At 51.6% G+C, this 22130-nt stretch overlaps 1 protein-coding gene across 2 annotated transcripts; it reads right to left on the reverse strand.

Annotated features, from left to right (window-relative positions):
• Positions 1-5573: 5573 nt before the first annotated feature.
• LOC103609643 (zinc finger protein 764-like) lies at positions 5574-8766 on the reverse strand. Of its 2 annotated transcripts, none has more exons than XM_008593953.1 (3): positions 8571-8766; positions 7824-7937; positions 5574-7120 (listed from the first exon to the last, which is right to left on the reverse strand). In XM_008593953.1, exons 1-3 carry the CDS (start codon positions 8764-8766, stop codon positions 6207-6209), a joined length of 1224 nt encoding a protein of 407 aa, XP_008592175.1. In that variant the 3' UTR covers positions 5574-6206. The 2 variants fall into 2 exon arrangements, with proteins under 2 accessions (XP_008592175.1, XP_008592167.1); XM_008593945.1 differs by having other exon boundaries at positions 5574-7123.
• Between the last annotated feature and the right edge of the window lie 13364 nt (positions 8767-22130).

Below are 22130 nucleotides of genomic sequence, written 5' to 3' on the forward strand. Positions count from 1 at the left end.
TGCTGTGTTACAACTCTTTACCTTACAACAGAGACTCAATAGCCTGGGGAAAATTTCCTGTTTTTTGTAAGGTCATTCATTATTTGAAACTGCAAGGCTTTGGAAAACCAGGCCCTGTGAAGTACATACGCTTTATGCATCCTCTACATCTCCCCCCATTTTATTTATTTAAAAGAAAAGGCAAAAGCTATAGATCAGGTTGGCACAGTTAAGACAAAAGCATTTAAAGCAAAGTTGGTATCATTTAGCATGGCAAGTCCTTTTAATTTACTTCAGGTGAGGACTGATGATGTCATTGTCTCTCAGTGGCTGCATTGGCATCATTCTATGTGCTGTGAATTGGGTGTAATCACCAATTGTTGAAACTCTGGAAAGGGATTCTGCTCCATATAATAGTTGATTCTGAGTCCAGAGAGTTTTTTGATGTTAAATTGTCCAGGACATTATTGCTTTCAGAGTGTCTAGTCTTTTGTAAAATATTTGATCAATTACAAGTCTTTTGTTTAGGAACAGGATGTCTCATCCAAGTTACAAACACCCCTTAAAGGCCAGGAAAATTTAGAGAACTGCTTTTGTAGAGATGTTACTTCCCCCTTTATGAACAAGGCATTACTAATAAAAGCATTGATGATAAATATCTTGATTGAAAAGGTCTTACTTTTCTTTGCATAAATCCCACAGCACTGGGAACTCCTTTCCCAGGGAGTGATTAAAAGAAGCATCCCGCTCACTTTCCTTCAGTGATCCCCTGTCCCACATCGGTGGTGGGGGGGCGGGGGGTGATGAACAGCAGGACGAAGCAGCAGTTAGGCCAAATTAAAGCAACATGAAAGAGGGGTCAGCAACTTAGAAGTGAGACATGCTATCTTATATCCAAAGTTTTAAATTATATCCTGTTATAAAGAGACAGAGTTAATTTTCATTGAACTTATAAAAATAGCCACATTGCCATAATAATCATAAGGATACTTAAAGTTATTAAATTTGGGGAGATCAAATAGGGAGAAAACAAATACTTTTATCTCTGTTCTAAATGACATTTTACCAAACTGTCATTAGTTATAGATGGCTTAAGAGAGAGAGAGGGAGTTTTCTCACATTTGGAAAGCATTAGGAGAACCAGTAGTGTTTTAAAATAAGGAAATTGTAAAAACCCATAATTTTTTTTTTAATTAATTTACCATTACACAGAGGAAAGTGTAAGAGATTGCATCTTCCATTCTCCTGAAAGATGAGAACAAGAATTTGGAGAATACCAAGTGGTAAAAGGCTAAAACCTATAGATCTCAATAGAGACTATTAGAATCATAGAGATGGTCCCAAAAATGAACTGGGGGTAACTTTCTGCCTCCCAAAGGAACAGCCTCCAGCTCCCATCTCAAAGTCTGTTTGTCCTAAAACCTTTACTAAGAATGGCTCACCTGGTCCAGCACTAGAGAGCCCACACAGGCAGAACACCCTACAAATGCACCCACTGGGAAGAGATGGATATGGGGCACCCCCTGGTTATCCTCAAAGCACTCACACAGGTGAGAAACCAAAGTGTCCTTCATGAGACACTTTTCTTTGACCTCCAACTTGCTCATCCTCCAGAAAACTCACACAAGAAGCTGTCATACCCTACAAAATGTGTTGCAGGCCTCCAGCCCCAGCTCTGATATGGTCAACTGCTTGCACTCTTCATGCCACAAGCCCCAAGGGTGGCAGAAGGTGGGCCAGGTCTTCAAGTTGTTCTGGCACCAGCATTTCAACGTGGAAATACAGCCTCATTGAAGCCTAGAGTAAAAGAATGACTGACTTCCAGCAAGCCTCCTCCAGCACCTGGGTCCTGCCTATGCACAGGGAATTCAACAGGCAGCCAGCCTCAGCCTGCCACACACCCACAGCAGTGAGGCTCTGTGCACAGGAAGCCTCTGATAAACCAGAATTACAACTTGACCCAGCACCGACTAATTCAAGAGAGGACAAGGGGGAAGTCCACTGGCCTTGTTCTAGCACTGTGTCCATGGAGAGGAGGATCCCCTGTGCAGGTGCTGAGTTAGGTAGATGTCCCCAACATCCTCCCCTGGTGTGCAGCAGCACTGGGCAGAGCCATTCAGTGCACCGATGCTCATGGTCCAGCCAGCATGGCCTGTACCACAGCACCTGTGCTAGGGAGAGCCTGCACAAGGCTCTAGTGTAAGAAAGCCTTCTGCATGAACTACTGCTTTGCTGTATGCAAAGGACAAGCCCTCTAAATGCCTCTCTGTCAGATGCTAAAAGAGATGCCCCAGTCTATTCAGTCTGATCTGAGGTACCCGACAAGAGACCAGCCATGGCACAGGGCTCTGTGGGAAGAACAAAGAGAATAAGGGATCTTTGTGTATGAGTAGGTCATCCCCTGGCCTCACACATTTGGAACAGGCCCTGAGACTCTTGCAAAACTAAAAGCAGCTAGAAAATAAAGTTTGTTTAGAGCAATAGTTTTCTCTGACTTCAGCAAGCATAATATTCCACCCCTGGAGATTCTGATTCAATAGGCTAGGGGTAAGGTGCAGGTATCTTGCTACATTTTTAATTTTTTTTATTTTTTAAAAGACTGGTAAGGGGGCCGGCCCGGTGGCGCACTGCTACAGTGCGCCGCTTGGGAGCGCAGCGGCGCTCCCGCCGAGGGTTCGGATCCCACATACAGACCAGCCGCTCACTGGCTGAGCGAGGTGCGGACGCAACACCGAGGGTTGCGATCCCGTTGCCGGTTTCGGTCTGGTACGGGCGTGACACTGAGGTTTGCGATCCGTTGCCGGTCATGAAAAAAGACAAAAAGGAAAAAAAAAAAAACTGGTAAGGGGATCTTAACCCTTGGCTTGGTGTTGTCAGCACCACACTCAGCCAGTGAGCAAACCGGCCATCCCTATATAGGATCTGAACCCGTGGCCTTGGTATTATCAGCACCGCACTCTCCCGAGCCATGGGCCGGCCCTTCTAGCTACATTTTTAAAAGATACTCCCGTCTGATTCTGTGGCAGGGAGGCCTTACTTTGAAAATGCTGGCCTATGGGGTTGGTCAGTTAGCTCAGTTGGTTAGAGCATGGTGCTATAGCTCCAAGGTCAAGGGTTCAGATCCCCATACTGGCCAACCACCCAAAAGAAAAAGAAAATACTGGCCTAGAGCAGTTTTTAGCTTCTTTGAGTAATAAACATCTTAGAATGTTCTATTCCTAGAAAGACACACACAGATAGACATTCCAAGGAATTGTAGGGGTCTTTGGAGCTCAAATTAGTACCTACCCTTGTTTTAAGTGGCCTCGACAAGCTAGAGACAGGCCCTGTGGTCATGGCCTCTATTTCTCATTCTTGTAGGCCACTGGGCTGGGGATTATCCTGTTTGGTGCAGAAAAGCTTTTCTCCTAATGCACCAATGAAGCCCTGGGAAAACCCTCTCCCTTGCTTAAATTGCTTTTGGGCTGAGCATCAAAGACCTGTGGTAACTGAGAGAAACGGAAGCCCTACTTTGGGTGGAAGTATCTGTGCCAAGAGACAAGGAGCTGAGAATGGAGTGGCGCTGAGGCTTAAGGGTTTCATGACACTAAAAAATTGATTAAATGGTGGAAGGTTGGGTCATGAGAGCAGGAAGCAGAGGAGTTGGGTCTGGTTTCTGGTCCCTAAGCAAACCTTCCAAACTTCAAAGCACTCAGAGATCTCTAAGTAGTAATTATGGCACTTTTAATTGGCAAGCTGAGGGCAGGGTCTGGATCTGGTTTTGAGTCTGAGCTGAGAACTGGTGTTGCAAGCTGGGCTTTCCCCGGCAGCACGGGGGATTGGGGAGGGAGGGGGTTGTACACTGCTAATAAAAGCTGGCACAAAGGTAGCTCCTACTGTCAAGGTGCCTCTTCTCCCTCCATGTTCCCCTTGTGACAAGATGGCACATGAGCCAATCCTCCCCAGAAAAGCTTAAAGCAAGGGAGGATTTGGTGGGGTGGGATTTGAAGATTTGGTTGGGATCGAGTCAGTTCACTACTTCACCCAAAGTGTCTTTTCTTCAAATATCCTACCTCATTCTTTAGAATTTTCTCCAGGTTGACTCATCTGGTTTCTTCCTCCCTAAGGTAGCCAGACGCAGGGCTGAAATGAATGAATAGGCTGTGTGCACAGCCAGCAGAGGACAGAAGCCCTTGCTACTACTCTCTGAGGGAAATGTCCTGACCACAGGCAGGCGGGGTCTGCCCATGGCTGGCTGCTTCTGTCACCTGCACAAGAGTGGGCTCTGACCACAAAGGACTTAGTGATAGATGCATAATGGAGTCACAAGGTGATATGGCGGGGGGCGGGGGATTCTCTGCAGAGCATGGGAATACAGATGGGTACGATCCCCTATGGCTACAAATCTAACACAAATGTTCCTGGCCTAGTCCCCTTTGTTCACAGTGGTGGGGATCTACACAGAGCAAAGATGCAAGCTTTGCTTTCACCTTGGAACTCTCATCCCAGGCTGGTTTCTCCCTTAACCTGGTCTGTCACGTGGCTGTTTTGTCAGACTCTTCTGGTGCCTGGGCTTTGCTGACACTGGGCTAGCCTGTCCCAGTCCAGATTAAGGCCTACCCATTGTCATAGGGAGTGGGCAGATCCCTCCGGAACCCTGGCTGAGAGACTGGCAAGGGACTCAGGAGGGATGTGGTAAAGACAGCAGTAAACCAAGAACCCTGGGGTCTCATTCTGCATGTGACCTTGGACAGGTTGCTTCGCCATCTGTCTCAGTGTCCTCAACTGCAAAAGGATGGAAAAGCTGAGATCTCTGGTTCAAAAATGTGATGAGGCCCTCCTGGCTGGGTCTAGGCTGACCAAAAAGGCCTGAGCCATCGGGCTCTCCCAGGGAGGCCAAGGGAGGACTGAGGGACCTCTCAGGGTCTTCCCTTTCAAAACTAGGAACAGCCGGTCAGCTGAGAGTGGTGCCGTGGCACAGCAGACATACCACTTGGATTGGGATGAAAGATTCAATCCTGACTGCCTCCTCTTGACTGTGATGTCCTCTTCAAGCAAGTTGCTTCCATCTCCAGCGACGAGCATGACATGACTTGATGGACAAGCCAGTACTTTGAAAATCATAAAACGCAGGGCTGGCCCATGGCTCACTTGGGAGAGAGCGGTGCTGATAACACCAAGGCCACGGGTTCGGATCCCTATATAGGGATGGCTGGTTAGCTCACTGGTTGAGCGTGGTGCTGACAACACCAAGTCAAGGGTTAAGATCCCCTTACCGGCCATCCTTAAAAAAAAAAAAAAAAAAGAAAAGAAAATCATAAAATGCGATACAGCAAAGATCTAAAAAAAGCCTATTTTCACTTCTCTTCTGCCACTCTTTCACATACATGCTCTCTCCAATTCAGGAAAACCTGAATGCTGTAGAGAATGGTTTGCAAACTCAAATGACTATAGGAGCCCAGCAGGTCATATAAATGAATGGCAAATGCCAGGTGGATAAGGCCTGCTTTGACAGACATGGGTTCAAGAAATATTTCACTTTCTTCTTTGCTCTACTTGAAGAAAAACACCAAAAATGCTAAAAGCGAGCCATGACAAATGTTAACAGATGCTTGGTCAGGAGGGTCATGGTGAACAGAGAGTTCTGGCTGCAGCTCCATCGACTGGATGGATTGGGGGCACAGGGGATAGATTAGGGGCACCAGGGATGGACTGGGAGCAGGGGGGATAGACTGGGACCACAGGGGTGGGCTCAGCTCCCACCAACTGTGGTCTTGCAGGAGTTTAGGTTGAGCTGCCAAATCTATGAATATTTCCAAAAAAGCCAGAAACCTCGATTTTTGTGTGAAGTATCCCGATTTTTAAACTTTTACCACTAATTCATAACATTTAAAAATGCTGCCTGGGCCAAAAAATAAATAAACAAGGTAGCTACAGGCCAGATTCATTACGCCACCATCAGTTTTCAACTTCTGTAGTAAAAAGACATGGGTAAATCAAGGTTCTCATTTACCTCAATCCTCTTAACACATGGGGGTCTGGTGGGGTTTTTCACCTCAGCCCTGGCTCAGCAAACGGGGCTGCTAGAGTCTGGGGCAGGAGGGAGCAAGATGAGGGCAGACGGAGATGAGACTGTTCTCATCCCCCAGCTCCAGCTCCTGCCAGGAATTCTGTGACCTCCCTGGAGCCATGCTGGGCCCCAGGCAACGTCTAGATCTTCACCCTGTGCCTTGTCACTTTTGAGGCTGTCACCCGCACTCCTGGAATATCTCTGGATAGTGCTGGAAGCCCACAGGTGGGTCCAGGTCCCCCCGGCCAGGGGCCAGGGACACAGACAACCCACTGGCTCCCCGGCCCCTGCGCCCCCCGGCCCCTGGTCGATGGACCCACTGGTGCTTGGCCATGGCTGACTTCTGGCCGAAGCACCTGCCACACTGAGGGCAGGGGTAGGGGCGCTCGCCACTGTGGGTGCGCCTGTGGGCTGCCATTTCGGAGCTCTGGCGGAAGCAGCGCCCGCAGTCCGGGCACGGGTAGGGCTTCTCGCCAGTGTGGGTGCGCACGTGGCGCCGCAGGTCCGAGGCGTGGGCGAAGGCGCGGCCGCAGTGGGCGCAGGGGAAAGGCGTCTCGCCGCTGTGCACCCGCTGGTGCTGGTACAGGGCCGAGCTCTGGCTGAAGCTGCGGCCACAGGCAGCACAGCGGTAGGGCTTCTCGCCTGTGTGCACCCGCAGGTGGGTGGTGAGGGCAGAGCGCTGGGTGAAGGCCCGGCCACAGTCAGGGCAGCGGTGGGGCCGCTCACCGCGGTGGATGGCCCGGTGCTTGCTCAGGGAGGAGGCCTGGCTGAAGCCCTTGCCGCAGTCCGGGCAGCCGAAGGGCTTCTCGCCCGTGTGGGTGTAGAGGTGCTCCACCAGCGTGGAGCGCCAGGCAAAACTCTTCCCGCACACGTGGCAGCCGTGACGCTGGTCTGCTCGCGGGACACGGGGGTGGGCGCCGAGCGGGGGTCGACCCCGGCGAGGCCCCTTGGACGGCTGCTCCAAACCGTAAGGGAGCCCAGGAGAGGGGACCAGGAGAGCCTTCAGCCCGGGAGGACCTGTGGCCATTGAAAAGGTCTTCCCCAGGGCTTCAGTCCCTTCCTTTTCTCTCTTCTTTTCCTTTTTTCTGGAACCTGCTGGGAGGTAAGGGGAGAGCTCAGACTGTGGCTCAGTCCTAGTCCTTGAATCCCATACCCCATTTGGTGACAGAGAAGACCCTTAGGTACAGCCGCCTTGGTGCTCAGCACCCAGGCAGGGCAGCTAGGATGGACACCTTTTCCTCGCCTGCAAAGACAGAAACAGGAGAAGAGGGAAGGAATAGAACATTGTGCCTCAGGGCTGGGGAAATGGCACTTGGGGGAGGCGGGAGAGATGACAGCATCTAGGCTGCATTACGAAGGACGAGTGTACATCGAGGATGCTCCAGGAAGCAGGAACAGCACAAAGAAAGGCGTGAAAATGGCCGGCATTGCTAAATTCAGTGGGGCTGGGCACTTTGCAAAGGTTAACAAGATGAATTGAAGAAGGCAAACACTGGAAGCCAAGAGAAAGTAAACTAAAACACAGGAGGTGGCAGAGGAGCCAGAGTGTGGGAACACAGCAGGGAGGATGGCCTGGAGATACACGTAGTCAACAGAGTTTAAGACCAACTAGGTGTGAGGAGCTCAGAGGTGGGTATGTCAGGGCCTGAGTCCAATCACAGCCCCTTTCTAGGGGGAATCCAGAAGCCAGGCAGGGGCCAGGAAAGCAATTCAGGGAAGAAACTGCTAAGCAGAGGGTGCCAGGATGGGTCAAGCACAGAGAAGTCCTCATGAGACTGAATACCCAATACTTCACCTGTATCTACTCCTGCCGGAGCCTTCGCCACCTCCGGATCCTGGGCATCGGGTCCCCACAAGTCCGCCTCTCCCTCCACCCAGGAGATGAGCGCTGGCTTCGAGCCTCCGACTCCTGGAGGAGAAGAACGCAAACCCCACGCTGCGGGGAGGCCGCCTTGCACGGGCCCACTGCCGGGACCTCGGACCCCCCACTCCATCTAGTGTCCAACACAGGTTAGCTCTTTACTTTCTATACGAATGCCTGAATTGGGGACCTGAAAGAAAACTTTGCTAGACGGGAAGCCCTGGAGAACAAAGTCAGGAGAGACCCGGGACAATCCCTCACCTCTCGGAGCTCCTCCCAGGCTTTCCCCCTCCTCAGGATCCTGGGCGGCGGGGCTCCAAGCCTCACTCTCCTGTTCCATCCAAGAGATGAGGGCTGGTTTGGGGCCCGGGAATCCTGGGAGAGAACAGGGGTCACGGTGCTGGCCTAAGAGGCTATCCTGGGAAGAGGACATCTCCCTGCCAGGGTGAGGGCTCCTCCTCAAAATTATACTCAACCTGGACAGGGTCTGCAAATGCTCCTGCCTGAATGAAGAGGTTGCGGGACCGAAAGACTCCCCAGGGGGTACCTGAAGCCCAGGAATGGGAAGTGGCTGGTGCTGTTGGTGGAACAGTGCGGGGGTAGGGCTTGCAATCCTCTGCACTCTATCACCTCCCCTGTGAACCCCGGTGAGGGAGGAGGGGCTCTGACTAGGGGCCTCACCGAGCGCGCCCAGGTGGCCGTAGGTCTCGCGCATCACGTCCCGGTACAGGGCCCTCTGCGCGGGCCGCAGACACCCCCACTCCTCCGGGGAGAAGTACACGGCCACGTCCGCGAACCTCACGGCCCCGGGCTTCCTCCACTCGGGCCCGGCCCCGTCTGGGTCCCGGGCGGGGCGCGGGGCCGGAGGCGGCGCCATGGGAACCGCCGGTCCCGGCGACGCACCAGCTGCCCCCCTGGCCGGGCCTGGGTCAGCAGAACCTCTCTCGCCCAAGAACGCGTCCCCAGACCGGGTCCCGGGGTTGGAGGGTGGTCATTACGGAGAGAGAGAGCAGGGACCGGCCTCTCGAGGGCCCACTAAAGTGGATGACAACTAAGAGCCGAAGGCTGCGGGGACGTCATCAGAACTGCAGGATGCCTTCATAAAACATGGCGGCAACGCGGCCTCCCGAACTTTGCTCCGGCGCAAAAGCGGGCCCACGATGACGCCACCCGGCGTCTCCGGGCAGCTTTGTCTTCGTGCCCTCACCCAAAATGGCCGCGGCGGCGACCGGTGCCCCCCCCCACACCCAGCCGGGCGTCCGCGGCCCGGCTCGCAGCCCCGCCCGGGGCGCGGGGACAAAGGAGCAGCCGGCGGAGGGCGGCGTGGGCCGGGGCTGGCCGCTGGGCTTCTGTGAAGTCCGATGTTAGTTTTCGTCTCTGGACCGTTCATAATCGGGCTCAAGCCCATCACTCTTGCTCTGTCCTCATTACCTCAAAAACTGAGTGACAGCAGCCTGTTCCCAAGGTGGAGGGTGAAAAAAAATGGAGTGAATAAAAGAAAACCGCTGTTGGAAACTGGTTGGAGCCTGAAATTCTGGGCGCTTCTAGATCGTGGGGGCAGCGGGTAAGGCCTGAGAAAGGTCAGAAGGACCGCTTTTCTACCAGCTTACCCTCCCCCCACCTGCCCTGCAGGACGCCTCCCGCTGAGGCCTGGCTCCCTGCCCCTGCACCAATGTCCCACGTGTACCTGGGACTCCGCAGGGCTCAAACCCAGTTCATCCCTTTCTTCCCCCATCCTGTCCCTTTGGAGTCTTTAACCCAACAAATGTCACCGACTCCCCCCCATTTCTACCCCCAGACCTCTGCTTTTATTTTTAAATGTCACACATTTTAAAATAAATTTATTTTATTTATTGACTGCCTACTCACATTTTTTTTCCCCCCTTTGGACCGGTAAGGGGATCGCAACCCTTGGCATGGTGTGGTCTGCACCATGCTCAGTCAGTGAGCACGCTGGCCATCCTCGGCACTACCAGCGCTGCACTCTCCCCAGTGAGCCACGGGGCTGGCCCTGCCTACTCACATTTATTGACTGCCTACTCTGTGCTCCCACATGCCATCATGAATACCCTGCCCTGGGAAGACTTGGTTTTTTTTTTTTTTTTTTGGCCTGTTAGATCATTTGCAGCATTTCACACATTTCTTGAAAAAGACTTCATTCACCTCTTCAGCAGGTCTGGCGTCCAGCCTGGAGCTTCTGACAGTTTGCCTCCTTTCAAAGGCTCCCCCAGAGGCTTCAGCCCAACACCTCCAAGCTGGTGGATGCTTCTCCCCACACCCAGGGGAGCTGGGCAGATAAAGTGTTGCTTTGTCTCCCACGGATTTGTCACCCCTTTTCCCCTGGGTGACAGAGCCACGGAAGATTACTCAAAGCCCATCTCTTCTGAGCAGTGAGAAGCCCCCAGAAGGGGTTAATCTCCTGGAACCCTCAGGAGCGAGGCATTCCTTCCATTTGGGAAATTAACCACGAATTGGGGTTCTCTTCCCACATTTATTCTCCAGACCAGGAAGTTACAGGAAGAGAACATAGGTGGGATTTTTGCTAAGTAGAGTTTAACAAGTTTAACAATGGAAGCTGGTAACTTTCAGTAAGACAAGCAAGGTGACCTTCCATAATGCAATTTGCAACAAAAGCTTGATTTTAGCAAACATTCTCTTCTTACAGCAATTTCCCAGTATCTTTACATATCAATCAGTAACCTGTCTGTCTTTGAGTCAGCAACCGTGCTGTGTTATAATTCTTTATCTTATAACAAAGACTATATAGCCTGGGGAAATTTTCCTGTTCTTTGCAAGGTCAGTATTTGAAACTGCAAGGCTTTGGAAAACCAGGCCCTGTGAAGTACATTTGCTTTATGCATACTCAACAGTAAAGAGTTGATCACAGCAGGCCAGGGGAGGAAACAGAAAGCTTGGGAGGGGTCAGCCTAGCCAAGCAGAAAGGTTTGATGGAGGACAGGCTGGAAAGAACAAGGATGCAGGGTTGCCCAGGGGGTCTGGACCCCAGCCCTAGCTCTCCCAGCCTCTCAGTCCCCTGAAGGACACAAGAAAAACATGAACACTTCCCTTAAGAGCAGTGGCATTTTGTCACCTGTCAGTGCCCATCCCTCTGTGTGGTGTCCATCACCCACAGGCCTGGAAAAGCTTTGGGTAGTACTAGAAGCTCTCTGGGGAGTCTGGGCCCTCCTGGGAAGAACCATGGGCATAGTTCACAAACCTGGGGTCCCCTGAGGCCCATGGCACCAGGCCACTGGTGGGCCTCCAGCTGAAGCACCACCCACAGTGGGGACAGGCCTGGGAGCACTTGCCTGCTTGGGTCAGCAGGTAGCATGAGGGGTACTCGCTGTGGTAGAAGCAGGTGTTCTACGAGCTGCAGGTGAAGAGTCACTCCACGGAGTACACCAAGCCAGGTTGACGATATTGGCAAAGGGTGACTGCACTTGGGACAGGAATGAAGATGCTAGGTGAATGCCAGGTGTTGAGGCCAGGCACAGACAGAGGGTTTGGGGAAGGCCTGGTTACAGGGAGCCCTGGCCAGAGGCTCAGAGATCAGGTCAGTGTCTCCAACCCCAGGGACTCATGACAGCTCCCAAACAGACTCCTGCTGGTCCCTTCCAAATGTACCATTTTTCTGAGTGGCTGTCAGGAAACATAGCAGATTCAAACTTACCTCCAGCCCTATCAGCTCCCCAAGGGCTGCTTATATTCAGGGGACAGAATCAACTCTCACAACAGCAGAAGAATTCAGATGAGTACCTAGCCCTTGGGGACCACCCCACCCCTGGATTGTGCTGGCCAATTCAGGGGCTCACAAGGCAGGGATATTCATATGCACCTCAAGACCTACCAGAGGAGCAGCTGTTATAGGGTCCAGGGACCTGGAGACAGAAAGGTGAACTGCCTCCAGCGTGAATTCACACGCTGCCACTGACCTAGAATTTGGATGATTCATACAGTATGGCCTGATCATCTTACCACTGGATGTCTCCAAGCCAATTAAGTGAGAAAGAGAAGGTCAAGGTCCAAGGCTCCAGTAGTGTCAAAAATTCAGGTCAGCAAAAATTAATAACACCAGCAGCAAGGAACATACAGGTGGCATTTCTTGCTCGACAAAACATTTTCCCTTCCAACTGGAACTGAAACATAGCCCCCACTTCTCACCATTCTGGCTTCCTTTTAGTCTTCCTTCTTCAGGAGGGTCCTGAGCATCTGGGCCCCACAGCTGGGACTCCTCCTCTACCCAGCAGATGAGGGCTGGTTTGGGGTTTGGTAGTCCTGGAGAAGAACACGGATCACTCCAGAAACATAACCTACGACTACCTATACATTCACTTAATGAAATCCAATTGGGCACCTCTTGTGTGCCAGGCATTGTTCTAGATGTTCTGGGTATTAGAGTGAAATAGAGCTCCCTACACCCTCATAACGTACGCTATCTGCTTCTGTTGAATTGCTTGCTTAACCTAAGTAACTCCATTTTGCCCCCTGTCTGACCTGCAGACTACCCTCCTCCTTTCTGCATGAGAAACCGTTGACCTTCTCATAGAAACAAAACCAAGTGCATAGAAACAGGAGCCGTACACAGTGAATTATTACATGGGAACAGGAATCACACACAATGAAAACTGGTATGCTTGATTTCTCGAATGGCTCATTCTTGGCCTCTGTGACCTAGCTCCCTAGCTTACTTTGTGCACCTGGACAAACCCATGTGCCAACGGGATGTAGTTTTTGCCTTTAAAAACCCTACAAGACCAAGGCCCGAGGCTGCTCTTCCTTGATTGCTCCTTGGGAGACGGACACTGGCCAACTGGAGTGAATAAACTGCCCTTTTCTGCATGAGTGGCGTGTAAGTGCATTTCTTGTGGGAGGGTGCCTCACAGCAAGAGATGTTGGCAAACCAAGACGAAGTTCCTGCTCAAAGTTAACACTAAACTATGGGAGAGAGATACCAGGTATGAATTCTGCTGGCACAGGTTTGGGAAGACCTTCTGGGCAGATAATGCTCCAGGCTGTAGAGATAGACATAGAGCCACAGTTCTGAGGAGGCTTCTAGCATGGGGCCGTAGGGTAGGAAGATGTGATACTTTTCCTTACCTATCATAAAGGTCATGCTTGACACTCTCATAACAAAAGATAGGTTAAAAAGAGAAAAGCGTAACAAATTTATTTAACCAAAATTTTATCTGACACAGGAGACTTCAGAAATGAAGACCCAAAGACCCAGGGAAAACCGTCCATTTTTATGCTTAGATTCGATGAAAAATGGACAGCCATGTAGAAATGTGATTGGAAAAAAAAGTATGGGCTGGGCCCATGGCGCACTCGGGAGAGTGCGGCACTGGGAGCGCAGCGGAGCTCCTGCCGCGGGTTCGGATCCTATATAGGGATGGCCGGTGCGCTCACTGGCTGAGCATGGTGCAGGTGACACCAAGCCAAGGGTTGTGATCCCATTACCGGTCACAAAAAGGACAAAAAAAAAAAAAAAAAAAGGAAAAAAAAGTATGATCTTCCCCATGCCAGCCAGGGGCCAAAAAGAAAAAAAAAAGAGTATGATCTAATGGTAACAGACTGAGGGGGGATACCCAGCAAGGTCTATCTGTCCAGATTTTTTGTGGCCTTGCCTCCGTGTAGCATTCCTTCCTACCCAGTATATGGCAGTACCCCTCTGGAACAAAGGTCTTATGACCTAATATGAGACAAGGAAGGTCAGAGAATTTATGGCCCACTCCCACTCAGAAAGGTAGGAAAAGATTACAGTAATATTTCTAGTTTCTATGACCTGTCTGGGGGAAGAGGAATTCTAGTTTCTATGGCTTGCCTTGGGGAAGAAAGTGGGTAGAGAAACATCAGGGCAGGAGAAGTCTAGCTAGAGATGATACCCGTGGGGGCACTCAGCTCCTGGCTGAGGCTCCCCAAATCTTGTTTCTGGGACAAAGGTGTGGCTGCCTGCCCCCTTTCAAAAGCAAACCACTCGGGCCGGCCCGTGGCTCACTCGGGAGAGTGCGGTGCTGATAACACCAAGGCCTCGGGTTCGGATCCCATATAGGGATGCTCACTGGCTGAGCGTGGTGCTGACAACACCAAGTCAAGGGTTAAGATCCCCTTACCGGTCATCTTTAAAAAAAAAAAAAAAAAAGCAAACCACTCAAAAGTCAAATGTTGATTGTTAGGCAATTATGTTTTAGCCGATGTCTAAGATGGTGGTGGGCGGATGGGAGGAACACCCAAAATAGCTGCGAAGAGTTTCAGGTCCCTAGAATAATAGCACGTTTTCCAAGAATCACAAGAAACCCCTCCCCCCTTCTTCACCATCAGGTCCCCTTCCTGCGCCTGAATTTCTCCTATAGAAAAATCCCAACTCAGCTTAAACCCGGCTCGCTTCCCTCCCCTTCCTTCTTAGCCAATAGGAACAGTCCAGCTCAGCCTGACTGGATATAAAAGGCCCAGCCCGACTCTCCCTGCTGCTGCTCCCACTTCAGAGAGGGCAGCTTGCTTGTTCGTTTGCCTGCCTAATACACTTTGGTTGAGTTCCTGTCTCCTGGTGTGTTTCTTTTGCGCTCGGGCAGGGGTTTTTTCCTTTCATTGGTTCCATGACTCGGATGGGGTTTCCCCACTCCTAGTTGGACCCTCATCCATTTCTCTGCCCATGGCCTGGAGTCCACACCAGTGATGACACTCAGCCCAGCCCTTCTTCCTGATTGCCACCAGCATATCCAACACTGATCTCCAATTTGGTGAGTTATCCCTTATTGGTGCCTTTCGTTGGTCCCAGCCTTTTATGTCTCAGGTAGAGACTCGGCCAGATTGTGCGGGAGTTCCCCCTTCTCCTCTACCACTGCGCGGTTCCGGAAAACCAGGTTTCTCTCCTGCCCTCGTGGCACTTTGAAAGCCTCGGCATCAGGCACCCCAAGGCTGTCGGACCCACTGGGGACCCCTCAATCATTGGAAACCAGTGACGACTGTTTTTGGTGATCAGAGGCTTCTCAGTTCTTCAGCCGAAGTGGGGACGCCCCTTCGGTTCTGGTAACTGTCCCTTATAGGTGCTAGTTGCACCATCTACGTCCCTTATGGGGGCTGCTCCCTCTCTCCCGGCCGACTCTCCCCTGAAGTGCTTGTTACAACATCTACGTACACTAGGCTTAACTCCAGATTTAAAACCCAAACAGCTTATTCGACTTTCCACTCAGGAATGGCCAAATTATCATTTAGAGAACCAAAACAAGTGGCCCCCTTTCGGGTCTCTCAACCCCAACATCTTGTGGGATCTATATAATTTCTGCGAGCGATTGGGAAAATGGGCCAAAATTCCTTATATCCAAGCTTTTCTTACCAGCCACAGGCAACTGTAACACCAGATGAACAAGGGTTAATCCCAATTTTACCTTTTCATCTGCTTCTTTTCTTCCCTCCATTTTTTTTTTTTTTTTCTTTTTTTTTGTTTTTTTTCGTGACCGGCAACGGATCGCAACCCTCAGTGTCGCACCTGTACCGGACCGGGACCGGCCACGGGATCGCAACCCTCGGCGTTGCTCCTGCCCCTCGCTCAGCCAGTGAGCGGCCGGTCTGTACGTGGGATCCGAACCCTCGGTGGGAGCGCCACCGCGCTTCCCAAGCGGCGCACTACAGCAGTGCGCCACCGGGTCGGCCCTTCCCTCCATTTTTTTACTTTCATTTTGGAACCGGACTTCCTTGCTCAAACCACACCGGCTCCGTCTGCTCCAAAAACCCCTGAATCCTTTCCCCCTTCTCCTCTGTCCAAACCCCCTGAAAACCTGGCCAGCCCGCCAGCTTGGAGGCCAGCAACTCTTTCTCCCCCACTCGCCCCTTTTTCCTGTACCCTCTGTCTTCCAGGCTCTTAGCTCAGTTGTGGCTGCTCCACTCCTAGCACCCGAGGTCTCTTTCCCCTTTTTAGTCTTGCTTTTTGTCAATTGTAACTGCTTCATTCTTTTTTCTGGAGCTCCTGGAGCTCCCTTTATCCACTCCCTGTTACCCCCGTTTTACCCACTGCCTGTTTCGCCTTTGGTCAACTGTAACTGCTCCGTCCTTGTCTCCGGAGCTCCTGGAGCTCCCTTTATCCATGACCTGTTTTACTTTCGGTTACTGGAACTATTTTGTCCCCGTCGCTCCCTTTTCCCATTTTACGTGTGCTCACTGGCTTCTCCCCCGCTCTTGTCTTTTAAGTTCCCCCGCCCAGATCGGACAGAATTTTTTACTTTCTTTTTCCCTTTCTCTCTTCTTTGTCTTAGCCAGGATCCATGTTTATTTCCCTTACCTTTACCTGTTTTGAGCCTTTTTTCTGGGGGCTGCCCGGCAGGGATTATGGGAACTGCCCGATCTCAATTCATTTTAAGTGGACTGGCCTCTCCTTCTTGAACTCCTGGAGTTCCGCTCACACTTCCGAGCTCCTGGAGCTCGACCTTAACTTCTCCTCTGCTTCTCCTCCCTCCAACTTCTACAGCCATTGTTAAGTTCCTGACCCTTTTTTACTTCCACTCTGGAACCAGACCGGGTTTCATTCTGAATTAACTGGCTTCTCCTTTCTGAATTCAATTTTAATTTCCTCCTCCTCCTTTGAGCTCCTGGAGCCCGACTTTGATTTCCCGTCTGCTTGACCTGTTCCTCCCGACCCTCTACCTGCTTCTCTGACTTCTGATACAGCTCCTACGGCAGCCTTGCCTGCGGTGTGCTCACGTCCCTTCCCCTATCGGCCCCACCCGTCTGCCCTGCCATTGCCAACCATCCTACCCACTCATTTCAAAGTCCTCTTTACTCAGACACCCCCCTTCTTTTCACATCAGCTCCATTGACCCTAAACGCCCCTAAATTTTCGAACCCTCTACCCCGGCGGAAGCTATTCTCCTAGCCCCCCATTTTCTTTTTCAATCATTCCCGCCCTCAAACTCCCATTCCCAACCTGGTGAGAATAGCATTTAAAGATTTTAATGCCGGGGAGGAAATAGCCGAACCTAAAAGAAAAGCCCGGGTCCAGCAGAAGGTCCAACTCCAAACCCAAGCCTTGGTAGCAGCCCTGCGGCCGGCTGGCTCTGGGAGTCAATGGAAAGGGGTAACCCAGCGCCCCCCAGGGGCCTACTTCAAGTGTGGCACTGACGGACACTGGGCCCGTCAATGTCCAAATCCAAAGGAACCCATATGCCCTTGTCCTCAATGCCAGAGGATGGACCACTGGAGGTCTGACTGCCCCAGCATCGGAAGGTCCCTGGCGCCTCCACGCGGAGGAAACTCCAAGCCAGTAAGTCCCACCTTCCAGCTCCTTGGCCTGGATGACAACTGATGGGGCCCAGATTCAGAAACCCCTCTCACCCACGCTGAACCCAGGATCATGCTCCAGGTAGCAGGTAAGTCCATTTCCTTCCTGTTGGACACGGGGGCTACCTACTCTGTGCTGCCTTCCTACTTGGGCACCAGCTTCCCCTCCCCAGTGGCGGTCATGGGAATTGATGGCACCTCTTCTAATCCACGGACCACCCCACCCCCTCCCTTCCTGTAGCCTGGATGGATTTCCCTTCTCTCATTCTTTCCTAATAATTCCCTCCTGCTCCCCTTCATCCAGACTCTTATTTCCTTTTTGCCTTCACTTGGGAGGACCCTGACACACATACTTCGCAACAACTTACCTGAACTGTTTTGCCACAAGGCTTTTGAGATAGTCCCCATCTTTTTGGCTAGGCTTTAACCAAAAATCTTAGTCTCTGCAGTCTAAAGTACAGCACCCTCCTCCAATATGTGGATGACCTCCTTCTTTGCAGCCCCTCATGATCCTCTTCCCAAGAGAATACTGCCACCCTTCTCAATTTCCTTGGGTCTAGGGGTTATCGGGTTACTCCTTCCAAGTCTCAACTTTGCACCCCCACAGTTACTTACCTAGGCATATCCCTAACCCCCACTTCCAAGTCTCTTACAGGGGACCATATCCACCTCCTCTGGTATCTCCAGTCTCCCCAGAGTGCCAACGACATCCTCTCCTTTCTGGTCCTTGTGCGTTTCTTCGGACAGTGGATCCCCAACTTCACCCTTCTAGCGCAACCCTTATACAAGGCAGCTAAGGACACCCCACAGCAACCATTAACTGACCCCACCACTGTTAAACACCTTTTCTATAGGCTATGGGATTGTCTCACTGCAGGACCCACCCTGGCTCTCCCAGACCCTTCAAAGCCCTTTCATCTACTTACAGATGAGCGTTCTGGCTTGGCTACCAGCCTCCTGGCCCAGCCTGCAGGACCGGCCTATCAGACAGTGGCATACCTATCAAAACAGCTAGATGTCACGGTCCAGGGATGGCAGCCATGTCTCAGGGCATTAGCAGCTGCTGCCTCCCTAACCAAGGAAGCTCTCAAGCTTACTCTGGGCCAACCCCTCATTGTCTTTTCTTCCCATTGCTTGGGGTACCTGCTCAGCCACAAATCCCTCGCCCATTTGACTCCTTCCAGAATCCAACTGTACCACCTCCTTTTCATTGAAAATCCCCAGATTTCTTTATCCACCCCCCGCAACGTGCTTAAACCCCACAACCCTTCTGCCTACTCCCTCCACTACTCCCAACCCTTTACATTCCTGTCCTCAACTTTTAGAAGACTTTATTCCCTCACATCCAGGGCTCTCTGACCAGACCCTATCTAATCCTGACCATGTGCTTTTCATAAATGGTAGTTTTTTCATTGCCCCAGACGGCCAAAGGCATGCAGCCTATGCTGTCGTTACTCTAGATGCCACCTTAGAGGCTGTACCCCTTCCCCTCAGAACAACCTCTCAAAGATGGAGCTAATAGCCCCCACTTGGGCCCTCGACCTTGTCCAAGGGACAACAGGTCACTATATACACAAATTCCAGATATGCTTTTCTCATCACCTATACTCATTCTGTCCTCTGGCAAGAATGAGGATTCCTTACTACTAAAGGGACCTCTATAATCAATGGGCCCCCTCATCTCAAAGCTACTCAAGGTCCTTAGCCTCCCAACCGAGGTGGCTATCGTTCACTGCCGTGGCCACGAGTCCTCTAAAGACCCTATATCTAAAGGCAACAACAAAGCCGATTCCACAGCCCAGGCTATGGCTCTAGGCTCCGCCCCAGCTCCTCTCCTTTTCCTCAACACACCCCATTCCCCCTCGTATACCAAAGAAGAAACTCAAACCCTCAAGCGGTTGGGGGGAATTATCGGGGACAAGGGTTGGATTTTTTTTTTTTTTCCTTTTTGTCTTTTTTTTTTTTTTCGTGTCCGGCAACGGATCGCAACCCTCAGTGTCGCGCCCGTACCGGACCGGGACTGGCAACGGGATTGCAACTCTCAGTGTTGCTCCCACACCTCGCTCAGCCAGTGAGCGGGAACCGGTCTGTATGTGGGATCCTAACCCTTGGCGGGAGCGCCACCGCGCTCCCAAGCGGCGCACTGTAGCAGTGCGCCACCGGGCTGGCCCCTAGGGGTTGGATTTTTATACAAGATAAGGCAGCCCTCCCAGGCCACTTAGTCCGCAGCATCATTACAGATGTCCACCAATCCCTCCACATTGGCCCAAAAGCTTTATGTCGGTTCCTAGAACCCCTTTCCCATAACCCACACCTCCGAAAGCTCATTGAGGAGGTTCATCAGTCTTGCAACACCTGTTCTGCTGTTAACTCTCAAAGGGGAATTCACAGAGTAGGACCTAACCATCATCTCCAAGGCCATCAAACAGGGGAGGACTGGCAGCTTGATTTCACCCACATGACAACAGCCCAGCCTTCACCTCCAGTGTCACCCAGCAGGTCTCCGAAAGTCTGAACATCACCTGGAAACTCAACATCCCTTACCATCTCCAATCCTCGAGAACGAATTTGAGAGGTGTCTAGGGTATCTGTCAGCCAGCTTCTGCTCCACTCCTACTCCTGCGTGCCCACTTCTGACAACCCCTACGACACCCCCCATTCCGCAGGAAGTAGCCAGAGATGATGGCAACACCCGTTTTCCTATCTAAACCAAAGAGGGGGGAATGTTAGGCAATTATGTTTTAGCTGATGTCTAAGATGGTGGGCGGATGGGAGAAACACCCAAAATGGCTGCGGAGAGTTTCAGGTCCCTAGAACAGCATGTTTTCCGAGAATCACAAGAAACTCCCTCTCCCTTCTTCACCACCACATCCCCTTCCTGCACCCATGAATTTCTCCACCTATAGAAAAATCCCAACTCAGCTTAAACCCAGCTCACTTCCGTCCCCTTCCTTCTTAGCCAATAGAAACAGTCCAGCTCAGCCTGAATGGATATAAAAGGCCCAGCCCGACTCTCCCTGCTGCTGCTCCCACTTCCGAGAGGGCAGCCCACTTGTTCCTTTGCCTGCCTAATACACTTTGGTTGAGTCCCTGTCTCCTGGTGTGTTTCTTTTGCGCTTGGGCTGGGGCTTTTCCTTTCATTGGTGAAAATGGAAGTCCACTTTTATTCAGGAATCCCAATAACCTGAGGAGAGATGTTAGACTAACCAATCTCCCCAGTAAACCTAAAGGAGAATGGCCAGATTAAGGCCATCTCCAAGACTCAGTTTTACTGAGCAATTTTTTTTTTTTTTTTTGTCTTTTTCGTGACTGGTAAGGGGATTGCAACCCTTGGCTTGGTGTCACCCACACCGCGCTCAGCCATTGAGCGCACCAGCCAGTCGAGCGCACCAGCCAGTCTATATAGGATCCGAACCTGCAGTGGGAACGCCGCTGCGCTCCCAGTGCCGCACTCTCCTGAGTGTGCCACAGGGCCGGCCCCTCACTGAGCAATTTTTAAAGAGGGGGTTGATGGAACAGAAGGTGGGAAATGAAAAGTAGGAGGGACAGGGATGTGAGCTGCGGGGGCTCCGTGCAGGGAGCCAGGTGCAAGGTCTTGCCAAGGCTCCATCTGGTTTCTGCTCCCATCCTTGCTGTTATCTCAGGGTCCTGCTGGAGGGGTGGAATCAGCCTAGCTTTATCAATGCAATCCTCGGTTTCCCAGGGTCTGGATAGTACATGTCTTGTAGCAAGTCTGCAGCTTCAGGCTGGCTGGAAAACAACTTTACACTTATGTAAATAATGTCATCTTGCCCCATAACCAAGGTTCAAAATATCAAATAACCACAGGGAAACAGGGAACTCAGAGAAATGCATGCCAAGAAAAAAAAAAAAAACTGTCTTTTTAAAATCTTGTAGAACCCATGGGGTTTTAGGTCCCAACATGGCTTCAGTCATGCTCACTACCACAAAGAGACTTTGCTTCTGAGGCTGCTTTTGAGGCCTTTCCTTCTCCTTTAGTTCAAAGTACTAAGCATAACCAAAGCGCCATACTTTGGGGTATTTTCTGAGCCCCAACAGGGCAGAAGTGCCCCAGGAGGAATTTCTTGGAAATAGCATTTGAGGGCATTGAAGGATGGGTTAGATTTTGAGGCGCGAAGGCTCCTTAAGCTAGACGCATGTCCAGAGAGCTTCCCTGCAGGGAAATATCTGGTTTGAATTTGAGCAGGTTAGTGTGCCCTGAGCCTTGAAGGCTATTGGGGTACATAGGCTCTGAACTTTTTGCAGGAGGTGCTGAGGAGCTACTGAGTCTGGCAAGGGAGGCTGTTTTGAACTTCAGTGACGCCGAATCTAGGCAGGGATCCTAGGAAGCTGAGTCAACTAGGGGCAGAAGTTGGCGCGACTCAGGCACCCAGCCCTGTCCCTACCACCCACCCCTTCCCTGGATAGGGGTGGGCCGGGCCTCGCCGAGCAGCCCAGTAGGCTGTGGGTGTCCAGCACCACGTCCCTGCAGGATGGGGGCGGGGGTCCTCCGCGCCCCGGCGGCCGGAAGTAGCACTGGCGGGGCCGCTCTAGGACGGCGGGAAACGGCCGACACCACGAACACGGTGGGCCCGGAGCCGAGGAAATGGAGGCGCATTTCTAAAAAAAAAAGGGTGGATGGTACATTTACAAGCTACGGTGGAATACTCAGTGATGTCTCCCCACCCTATTCCTCTATGAAAAGCTTCTTAAATATCCCTCCAGAGATGGGCTACCTGTGACATTTCCACATTTACTAGTTTTTTAACTGAGTACACCGGGCCGATGCTTCTCAGTGCTTTAGAGTTCAGAGTCATTTTACAGAAAAGAAACATGGAGCCCAAGGTCAGGCAGCCCCGTAGGAGGCCAGGGCCGGGGGCGAGACTTTCCCACGGTCCCTCACTGCCCCCTCCAGGCCTGCTCTAGGAAAGCAACGTGAACACTGAGAGTTTACTGACCCCTGCTGGCCAT

Source organism: Galeopterus variegatus, unplaced genomic scaffold, assembly GCF_000696425.1.
Source record: "Galeopterus variegatus unplaced genomic scaffold, G_variegatus-3.0.2 Scaffold162, whole genome shotgun sequence".
NCBI classification, from domain to species: domain Eukaryota; kingdom Metazoa; phylum Chordata; class Mammalia; order Dermoptera; family Cynocephalidae; genus Galeopterus; species Galeopterus variegatus.